Source organism: Mastomys coucha, unplaced genomic scaffold (assembly GCF_008632895.1).
Source record: "Mastomys coucha isolate ucsf_1 unplaced genomic scaffold, UCSF_Mcou_1 pScaffold23, whole genome shotgun sequence".
Lineage (NCBI taxonomy): Eukaryota > Metazoa > Chordata > Mammalia > Rodentia > Muridae > Mastomys > Mastomys coucha.
In genome coordinates this window covers 60565910-60576312 of record NW_022196906.1, presented here as the reverse complement: position 1 = coordinate 60576312, position 10403 = coordinate 60565910, and the positions used below count along the sequence as shown (strand labels likewise).

The 10403-nt window shown below is 43.4% G+C and overlaps 1 protein-coding gene across 15 annotated transcripts in view; it reads right to left on the bottom strand.

The window, feature by feature from the left end:
* The window catches only part of Csnk1g1 (casein kinase 1 gamma 1), a 148093-nt gene that overhangs the window by 321 nt on the left and 137369 nt on the right, over positions 1-10403 (bottom strand). For 12 of the 15 annotated variants that reach the window (XM_031344207.1, XM_031344221.1, XM_031344208.1 and 9 more), the window contains 2 exons: positions 9810-9833; positions 1-5254 (listed from right to left, as the gene is read on the bottom strand). The exon at positions 1-5254 is cut by the window's left edge and continues 321 nt beyond it. In XM_031344207.1, coding sequence (XP_031200067.1) covers positions 5200-5254; positions 9810-9833 — 79 coding nt within the window. In that variant the 3' untranslated portion in view covers positions 1-5199. The remainder of the gene's footprint in view (positions 5255-9809; positions 9834-10403) is intronic. The other 3 variants (XM_031344219.1, XM_031344223.1, XM_031344220.1) reach the window with 1 other exon arrangement.

Here is a 10403-nt window from a genome sequence, read left to right as displayed (position 1 = left end):
CCAGTGCCAGGGATTATGAAACATTACGTATCCTTTAAAAGTAGAAAAAAAGGGCATTTAACAATAACTAGACACATCCACACATGAATTAAAACTGATTTTCACAGCTGATTTATACAACATCTACTTAAAAAAATTGCAACCAACATCCTAACATCTTCTAAAGAGTACAATGGGTAAAACTTAAGAGACAAACAATAAATTAGAGAGTGTAATACATCCAATGGGAATTGCTGCATCAACACTACTTTCCATTGGAGAGTTATAGCATTTTTGGTTTCATCTTTTCTGTCATTCTCTGCTTGACAACCATAGCTTTCCCAGAGCCAGCTTACTCACTGGTCTGAGCAGCTCCCTGAGAACACTAAGGAACACAGTTCCCAGGAGCTTGTGCTGTCTCTGAGAATAAAGCCCATACAGCAGAGTGCACACATCCATCTGTAAATACATGTATCCCCCAAGAAATGGCTCATGTTTCCTGAGACATTCCTAACAGATTGGTAAGCCTTCTAAAAGGCTTTTGGTGCATGGAATGGCCTGGGGTTGGTCTGGAGCTCCTGAAGAGAGGCACCAAAAGGTCTCCCCAGCCCTGAAAGGTGCACTTGGGGCCACCAGGATGGCAGCTGCCTGCACTGCTGGGGTGGCTACGATGCTTCCTGGCTCGCTGTCAGATAATCCTCTGCTCTTAGACCTTCAAAGTGGTGATGGCACCAGAAAATGAGATTTGGAGGGGTGGAGGGGTGGTGGTATTCTGTCAACACAACTGAGGTTCTTCACAAGATCAAGTTTGGTAACTGAACTAGAGATACATGGAGTGCATATTCACTTTTTTCCCTTGATAATCTGATCTATAAATACTGGAGTGGGTTTTCTGGTTGTTTTTCTGAGAAAATATTTCAACTACTATTGCCTATATTCAGGGGTCTACTTACTATTTTGAATACATTAAGGACTCTATTCTTCTGTACTTCGTTACTTGTAAAAGTAGGAAAAAACACCTTCAGACTGGTGACTGGATCAGAGACTCCCAGGACTGGTGATGAAAACACTGCTCAAAACTTACAAACTCACAGAAGGGCCATGGTGGCCTCTTCCTTTTCATAATCAAAAACAAAACACCTTAAAACAAAGGTTTATTGTTGCCCAATAAACAAAGGAATTCTAATTTGATTCCTACCAACCCATCATGAGGAGGGCTGGAGTTATTGGCTATCCATCTCTACCTGGACTTCCTTGAAGTCTGCAAAATCAAGAGATCCAGAGATAAGTGCTCATCACCCACATGGCCAATCCAGATGGGTACCTCGTTATTCTGACTCCCTGAGGGCCTCTTGAATCAACCTGCCCACCTGGGGCAATGGAGGGGATGGTGGCAGTGGCCTGGCAAAGGCAATGTTGGTTATATGACCATGAAAACTCCTGGTCTTAAAATTGGGGTCATGACATGATTGACACTAGATAAAGCATCATCAGAACTGGACAGAAATGAAAACCTGGTTTCATTTACGAACATGGAGGAGGTGGCCAGGACATGGGAGCTGTGTGGGCTTGGGAGGGAGGGGTCAGAAGAAATTTAAGACCAAGTCCCTTAGAGGAAACACTTCCTAGGCTTCTGTGGGAGTTATTCTTGAGAAATGTAGCCAGGCTACCTCAACATGGAGGGGATGAATTGTCTTTTACATTATTATTATATTTTTTTTAAATTAAGGCTATGATTCTTAGCAACCACTTTAACATGACATACTTCTGGCATTTCAAGTGGCTGCTAACATTGAACATCAACATGAAATAAGCACTAAACTGGCAGTTATTTTACAGAATATGAACACCACCTGGCCTGTGGACGTGGGCTGTTTGCATTCTTGCCATTCACTAACAATGACAAGGAAACTAACACTTTCAGAAATCGTGGGGTCCTTGCTGTTTCCTGCAGTTTGTTCCAGTTGAAATGGGAATTTTAACTGGAGACTTACGCAGTCACCTGACTTACACATTCCTTCACAGACCCTGTTTGCTCCTAGACAGACCCGAAACAGAAGAATGTTAATTAAGGCAGTCATGAGTGCTCACTAGCTGCTGGCACATTCAGTGCAGCCTTGTGGGCAGTCTGGAGTAAGAATTCTGAAAATCCACTTCTATGATTGGACACTTTCCACGCTGGTGTAACCCTGGCCTGGTTGGACCTTAGTCTGCTCAGATGGCAGTGTCTCAAGGACAGCCAAGCTTGAGGAACTCCAAACAGTACAGTATCAAATGCCCGCTGTCTCAGGGAACAGGTGACCTAGTTTTAAGGGGAAGTAAATGCATCAATCTTAAAGAAAACTGTCCTCAGGTGTCAGGTGAGAATGGAGCAAGTGGACTTGGATGTGGAGAGATGGAGGGGGTGCCTGTGCCTGATGATCTGCCGTCAGTTTATGAGTTTGCAATCAGGCAAGTAAAAGAAACAGGGATGTGCATGAAGCCTGGTGTGGTGGGGTGGGGTGGGAGCAGGCTGTTTCTGGGATTTAGTTCTATTTAGTTTTAAGGAAGTAAGAGACTTAGGCTTGGGATCACCTGGGAGTGTCACTGGCTTTCAAAGGATCCCTACCATCCTGCATGTTAAAGGGACCTTTGCTACAAAACCCAAATATCTAGTAAGGGATTTGTGGGTGCTGGAGAGTGCCAACAGTGCACTAGGAAGGACCCTCCCTCACATCCACAAACCACTCAGGTTCAACCCCTCAAGAGCTAGCCTATAAAAATATCTTAAGACAAAAAAGAAGTCTTAAGCCCAGCTGCAGGGCATCCCACCCTGCAGCCAAGCTGGTCACTGCCTTTGCTTTACCTTGGAAGCAGGGCGGGGGAGGCACTTAGTGGGGCAGAGAGTGCCAGGATGCTCTAGACCTTGCCACCATTTCCTGGGATGAGGATTTTTAATTTTCCATAGGGGAAGTCAGAGTTGCCCACATGCCAAATGGGGGACTATATAAATTTTAGTGATGAGCTTTAACTACTGTATAGTAAAAAGGAGGCAAACCCTAACACTCAAAGTCCTTATGGGAAAGGGGTTTGACCTGACTTCTCCCTGCTATTCTGTTTCATAGACAAAAACATTTCTTGTAAAGAAACGGCCAGGTGACAATATTTACAAATGCTGAGCAGGTTTGAAGTCAGTGAGGAGAGATTCCCTAGCCAAGGTCCAATGGAACAGGTAAGGCGCACAAACTCTGCTTCATTTGATACTAAATTTGCTCCATGATCACAAAGTGTTCCGACATCTTCCAGTCCTCTACACATACAAGCAAAGAGTTCTGTGCTGCCCTAAGTCACTAGCCACAGTTCTCTGTGGTTAGCTCTTTATACCCAGACACAAGACCTCTTTACCCACGTGAGTAGGCCTTCTTGCCACAACTAATATAAGAAGTTACTATTTGGAAATGCCACTAATCTCAAATGAAATAGACCACGGGAAGAGTAACCCCACACACTGTTAACTATGTAGCCAGTGATGCTTCATGGTGAGATGTCCAGTGAAGATGCCACGGTGGCAGGTAGAGAGTGTACTGGGGAAAACATGCTAAGATATGTGGTCATATTGTCTGGACAGTCTCTGTTCAATTGTTAAGATAAAAATTTAGACCTTTCATTACAGTTTCCTTTTCCCTGGAATTTCCTAGCACCAACCAATCTTACCTTCCCTGCTTACTGCAGCCCCATGTACCAAGTTCTAAGCCTGTTGCTATGGATACACTCCAAGATTATCACAGGCGTGGTTTCTAAGGCAGACTGACCCAAATGTTCTAGCTTACTTCAGGCAGACAGAAAATATTTATTTTCTTTTCCTGGCCCTAGGATGCTGCATCCTGAGGCTCCTGTGGCAGTTGGAAGGCAAATGTGGTGCCTTCTTTTGTCCACTACTGGCAATATGGTGGTGGCTGTTTAGTCACTAATTCTGTCCCCCAAGTCAACAGAAAGTCACATGGCTATCTAGTAGGAAGTCCCTGGCAGTGGAGGAAACAGAAATTTGCTTTGTTGTTGTTGTTAAGTATCTCCTCTCTGAGACGAGGTGCCTTCTGGTTGGTCACAGTCTGGCTCGGTGCTCATCCCAAGTGCTCAGGAGCTGGGCTTTCAAGCTCTGGGCTGATTAGGTCAAGGGGCTCTGGTGGGGACATTTTTCTGCAGCAGAGAAGATGAATGAAAATTCAAGTATGTTTCCTTGCCAACCTGAATATTTACTCAGGGTGACGCAGAGTTTGGCTTCTTCTCTTCCAAGTGCTGCAAATCAGACTCTTTCCATCAAAAATGTCCTCTGGACCCACATTTTCTCTGAATGGTTTGGCTGGCCCATCCCCCTTGAAAAAGAAAAAAAGCAACCTCCCACCCCCCCAATATAACCAGACACAATATGCATCTGCCATGTTGTTTATAAAATAAAAACAACCCCCCCCCCCAAACTAAAAGTGCAATAAAGTCAGTTTCCTTTCCTCTGCTCAGAACTGCAGGCATGTTGTGCTACAGCCGGAAGCAAGGAACCTGCTTGTCAAAAAAGCTAAGAACGCCAACACACAGGGACAGTAGACTGCAGATTGCTCACAGCTTGTGTCCTACAGTGTAACTTCACAGAAGGGAAGGAGGGAGGGAAGAAGGGAAGGACGAAGGAAGGAAGGGACCTGAACCCTGTGGCCAGCTGGGCTGAGGGAGTTACCCAGGCACAGAGGGAGAGGAAGCCACACTACCAGACACCTGGGAAGTGGAGAAGTTCTCCAGCCCAGGGCTGTCATCTTCCCCTATCTTCTTGGCCACACCACCAGCTTCTTGACAGAGCCTTTAGCTTAGTAGTTTTTTATGCTGGAGAGGGTTGAGGATGGTGCAAGAGCCAGGAATAAAGAAGAGAGGGGAAGAGAATAGTAGTCCTTGAGTTTTTGTGAATGACACCTTCACTGTAAACAATGGGAAGAGAGTCAACCAGATAGCCCAAGGGCAAGCAGTGGAGAAGCAGCAGCTCTGGACTGCTCAGAGCTCAGACAGAGGGGATTGCCACTGGCCCACTCGGCCCTGGCTGCCTGCACTGGCTCCTTCTGGGGGCATCTGTTTTCTTCTTTTTGGTTTGGATCTCTACACTCCCCCACAGAGGAGTCCCTTCCAATGAGAAATGGCAGGAGCTGCAGGTTCAATTGGAGCCAGAGTCCCCAGGACTTGAGGACTCCTGGGAGGCACTGGTCACTTGTGTCGCTGAGCAGTCTTCTTCCTTTTCCTCTTAAAGAAACAGCAGCACCTGGAGCACAAGAACATTTGAAGTCAGCCTAGAAGCCTCCAGCTCCCAGCAGATATTTGCCTGCTTCTGCTTACTGCAGGGGGTAGGATTTTTTTCTCCTGGTGCCCACCCACATGGCCTCCCACCATCTACAGTACACATATACTGGAAGTAGCAGGCCATCTGTCAGGAAAGCGAAAGGCAATGGCTGATGTGAGTTGCAGCCACTCTACCCGATCATCAAAATGCTGTCTATTAGGCATGGCTGCCACAGGCATTTCTGGAAGAAGGGATAAAGAAGGCTTTGTTCTTAGACTAACATCTAACCTATATACTCCATCTTTGTCTAGAACCAAGACGAAGGGTGCTCAGAGCAACAAAAAAGCCCCTTGATACCAGCAGCAGTTCAATGTAGCTCACTGACCAGTAGGCAAGGAGGCTAAATTGAGACAAATATATCTCATACAAAGTATGAAATCTAGAATCCTGGCAATCACATGATGCCAACAAAAGACTAAGATCCTTTCTACTTTGTTCTTGTCCCCAACATGATGCCTGGAGTAAGCAGAAGCTCTAGCTCATAAAAGGGTAAACTTTTATCTCCTGACACCAGCACATGTGTCAATCACCCCAAGGGGACCAATGCCCAAAGCCCAGGAGCTAATCCTCTGGAAATTCTAGTCACAGGGAAGTCCCCAATTAGTTTCCCAAGACTGCCACTGTTCCAGACAGGGTTAGCAACTGGTTTGTTTAAGGTAGCGGCCGAGGCCCTGTAAGTGCCACGCCATGGAGGAACAGCCTGCAGAGGAGTGGCAGTGCTGGCATACCCTAACTCTGAGGACGCCCTTCTTACTCCAGCCTTTGACTCGGGAGCATAGCTGTATACGGGCACTGGAGAAGGGGCACTGAGGGCCATGGCAAGATTGATACAAAAGGTATGCTCTGTCCAGAAATGACAAATGGAAAATGAGAAGGGTGGGCAGAAGGCAGAGGATGAGTCAATGATGCCAGATAATGGAAGGGAATAAAGATGTAAGTAAAGCTCAGATGCTTGATCCTTGAAAGAAAACTTGTTCTGAGAAAACTATCTTTTAAGTCTCTTACCTAATCCCTTCAGAGTTGTTTAAAATTGCTTTTATTATTTTATGTAGATGAGTGTTTGCCTGCATATATGTCTGTGTATCATGTGAGTGCCTGGTGCCATCGAAGCTTGAGGACATCAGATTAGTAGGACCAGACTTACAGACAGTCATGAGCTGCTATGTGGGTGCTGGGAAATGAAACTGCGTGCTCTGGAAAAGCAGCAAGTGGTCTTAACGGCTGAGCTATCAGTCCAGCCCTGCCTCCCAGCTGTTAGTGAAAGGGATATTCGTATAGAAAGACACTACTGCTCCCTTCGAATACTCCTACACTCCCCTGCAGCTTATCATCCTTCCTTTAGACCCGTGTTACTATATTTTCTTATGGTGTTTCTAAGATTTTCATCACTAGAAATTTGGATAAAGTTTCTTTCTTGAAATTCTCTTTTAAGACAAGGACTCATTATTATGTAGCCAAGGCTGGCTTCAAATGTGCAATCCTCTGGCCTCAGCTTCCCAGAGTGCTAGGATTTACAGGTGTGTACTACCATACCTAGAAGGATAAAGTTTTTCAGAATGCAGAAATAAACATTTAAATAGAAAGCAATGTGACTTTTAACTGCAATTTCATGCAATTTGAGACAGGAGGTTCTTAAAAGAGTTTTAAAATATTTTCTCCAAAATTTGGTCACAGTGATGTTATTCTGTAACTCCAGTGCATGACAGCTAGGAAGGGTCACAAGTAGAGAGTCATTCTTGGCTACATATCAAGTTTCAATCAACCTGGGCTATTGGAGACTTTGTCTCAATAGACCGACAGAGTGTGTGTACATGTATACATCTGTCCCAACCAGACCCGTGTATCACTGACATTAGTAAGTGCCATTAATTGGTGTGAACAGAGCTGGAGAGATGGCTCAGTGGTTAAGAGCACTGACTGCTCTTCCAGAGGTCCTGAGTTCAATTCCCAGCAACTGCATGGTGACTCACAAACATCTGTAATGGGATCTGATGCCCTCTTCTGGTGTTTCTGAAGAGAGCAATGGTGTACTCATATACATAAAATAGATAAATAAATAAATTGGTGTGAACAAAAGTGTCATATATATCTGGAAACAATAAATTATTTTAAATAAAAACTTTTGATTGCTTAAAATAATCCTTAATGAAAACACTAAGGAAGAACTCAAGAAAAACATTTATTTATACACATGCATTAGAAATGGACATTTGTTTTTAAAAAGTTTTATTCATTTTATGTGTGTGAGTGTTTTGTCTACATGTATGTCTATGCATCATGTGTGTGCCTGGTTAGAATAATGCATTCAACCCTTGGGATGGAGTTATAGATGGTTGTGAGTACCATGTGGGTGTTGAGAAATGGAACTGCCTGCTCTGGAAATGACCTTAACCATCAAGACATCTCTTTAGTCTCAGGAACTGGGACTCGAATCTGCCAACCTGAATGTCCAGAATTTAGTATTTAAGTAGACTTCAAATTTCATGAAGAACCCAGCATTTCAACAGTCTACTTGTTTCCTTTCAACTATGATTTTTAGTGGGTTTACTAACTCTAAATTCATTCTAAAGTGTCATTAATGGCACTTACTAACTAAATTTATTTCTGTTTGTATTTTTTTTTTTTTTGGTGTGGAGGATCCTAAGATGATTTTTGTGTTTTCAAATAAAAACACTAAAATAAGTAAATAAACAAATAAAGAAGTTTGAAAACTGGGCCAATTTCCAAATATCCAATGAATTCTCTTTTACTTCCTATAGGGCAATTCAAGGAATGAGCATGTTTTTCTGCTGAGTCACCAGCTGAGGTTGTCATTCAGAGTCAGCCACATTTTGCATCTAGAGCCCTATACAGCTTCAGCAGGAGTAGAAGCTTTTAATTCTACCAACGAAGAAAGGAATCCCACAGTCTATTCTTGAAGGCTTTGGTTTCTGTGGTGACCATTAGCAAAAGGATCTAGACTGGAGGCCAAGTCTACTGAGTAACTCCACATAGGTATGTTCCTCTCAGAACAATGACCAATTCCCTTCGTGTCTTTCTTCTAGTTGCTCCTTCGAGTGACCAGAAATCCTCACAAGCTATTATACTCTTCCCACCGGTCTCTGCCTAAGCCATTACTTCTTGCTGTGCTGTCATCTCAGCATTCTCCTTTCAGTGGCCCCCTTACTGTTTCTCTCCTTTTACCACACTTTTTTTCTTCTTCTCTGCTCTAAAATTAGTTCAAGTTCTACTGTGTCTAGACGTTTTCTTTGAGAACTCACAGTAACTCCTCTTAGCCTTCTGTAGAAGTGTTTATCTTTTCCCATGTGTATGACTCACTTTGCAGCTGGGTGACACCTGTCCTCCCTGCTATCCCCAGTCTATGAGTTGTAGGCACTAGATTGGATGAACATAGTAGAACCTAAAGTATTTGCAATTGGGATCATGTAACTGACACCTAACAGGAAAAAAAAAATAGACCATGACAACATTAGATTACACAGACACATGAATAGGCCCAATGTCCCCTTGAAACACTAACACTATCAATACTATTTCCCTAAAACCCAGCTCTTATCTTCAATAACATATCTGTTCCTAGGTAAATCCTTGTGGACAATTTAGCTTAGATAGTTGGGGTTTAGAAACCAGGGTCCAATCCAGTAGGCCATTATCACAGGGTAGATATGATCTTATGTGTGCAGTGTGTGTGGAGGGTTACAAAAAGACATCAACATGAATTCTTTGGGGATTTCCTTCCACATCCCATATTTCCTATGTTTATATTAAAAAAGCCTTTTCTAGAAGAAAAGACAGGCTTCCATATTTCTGTCAGCCCCTGACCCACTATCCTCTCACAAAAGAATAAAAGTATAAAGTCAACAAAACAAAACAAACAAACAACAAACAACCCCCCCCCCCAGCAATGTCCAATCAACAAGAGAATGTAGATCTTTCCCTCAAGGAATTATCCTTTTTTAGAGACTCTTACTATAGATGAAAAAAATAATCAAAATCAACAAGAAACTCAATGAGGAACTTATGGATTTCTCCAGTCTATTTCCATGTTACAAAACAAGTTGCCAAAGGTGAAATTAATTACCTGGTGATAATGTTGTTTTATGGTTATTAAAACATCTAAAATCTTATCTTTCTAACCTTGGTCCCTCCTGATAGTTTTAGTCATAACCCTGGGGAGAAAAAATTGGAAAGAAGTTCTTTCAACTTAAAAAAATGAAAGAGTTAAGTTTGGATATTGTGAGATATTGTTTTTGGTTAAGAGGGTGCAGTGATAAATGAGGTGGGTTTGAAAGGAAAGGAAAAGATTGATTTCTGGGTTCAAGGCCTGCCCCATCCCACCTTGTGGACCTAACTTCCCTAGTCTGGGTGGCTAAGGCATAAGAAAGTATATGGATCCATTCAGTATTTCTAAGGCTTTGCCAATCCCAGTCTAGTCTGGTCCACTCCCCTTTCATGTGGACTGGAGAGAGGGACTCACCACAGGTTGAGCATTTTCAGGCAGCTACAGAGTATATAAAGAGAAAAACATAGGAGAGAGAGAGAGAGAGAGAAAGAGGGGGGAAGGGAGGGAGAGAGAGAGAGAGAGAGGTATTAGTCCACAGGTGAGATGGAAGTGACTCCCTGTGAGCCATGCAAACATGCAGTATGTGTCTGTGTTTAGTCTCCCAGCTGAGGGAGCAAGCCACTTGGTCTTCACATTTAAGAGAGGGGCAGAAGCCTGACAGAAACATCAACGTGGGAGCTGGATCTCAGGGGAATGCAAAACAAAAAGAGCTGGTGGAAGCCTCAGGTGGGCTTTTCAGGGCAACTTCCAGGAAGGCAGCAGGGGAAGGAGCAAATGAGCCATATGATTCCCACACCAGGTCTTCCACGAGGTTCAGCTAACTTCCCTACTGCAATTAAAGCAGCAGCAACTAGCACTTAGGTCTTCTTAGAGAGAGGAAAAGTTTAAGAGATACTTTATCTTATTAGATGAGGGAATACACCGCTTGGGTATAACCACCAAAGAATGATCTAAATTCTAAATACATTAATTCTCAGGAGAAATTGGGCCCACAATCATCAAGATATA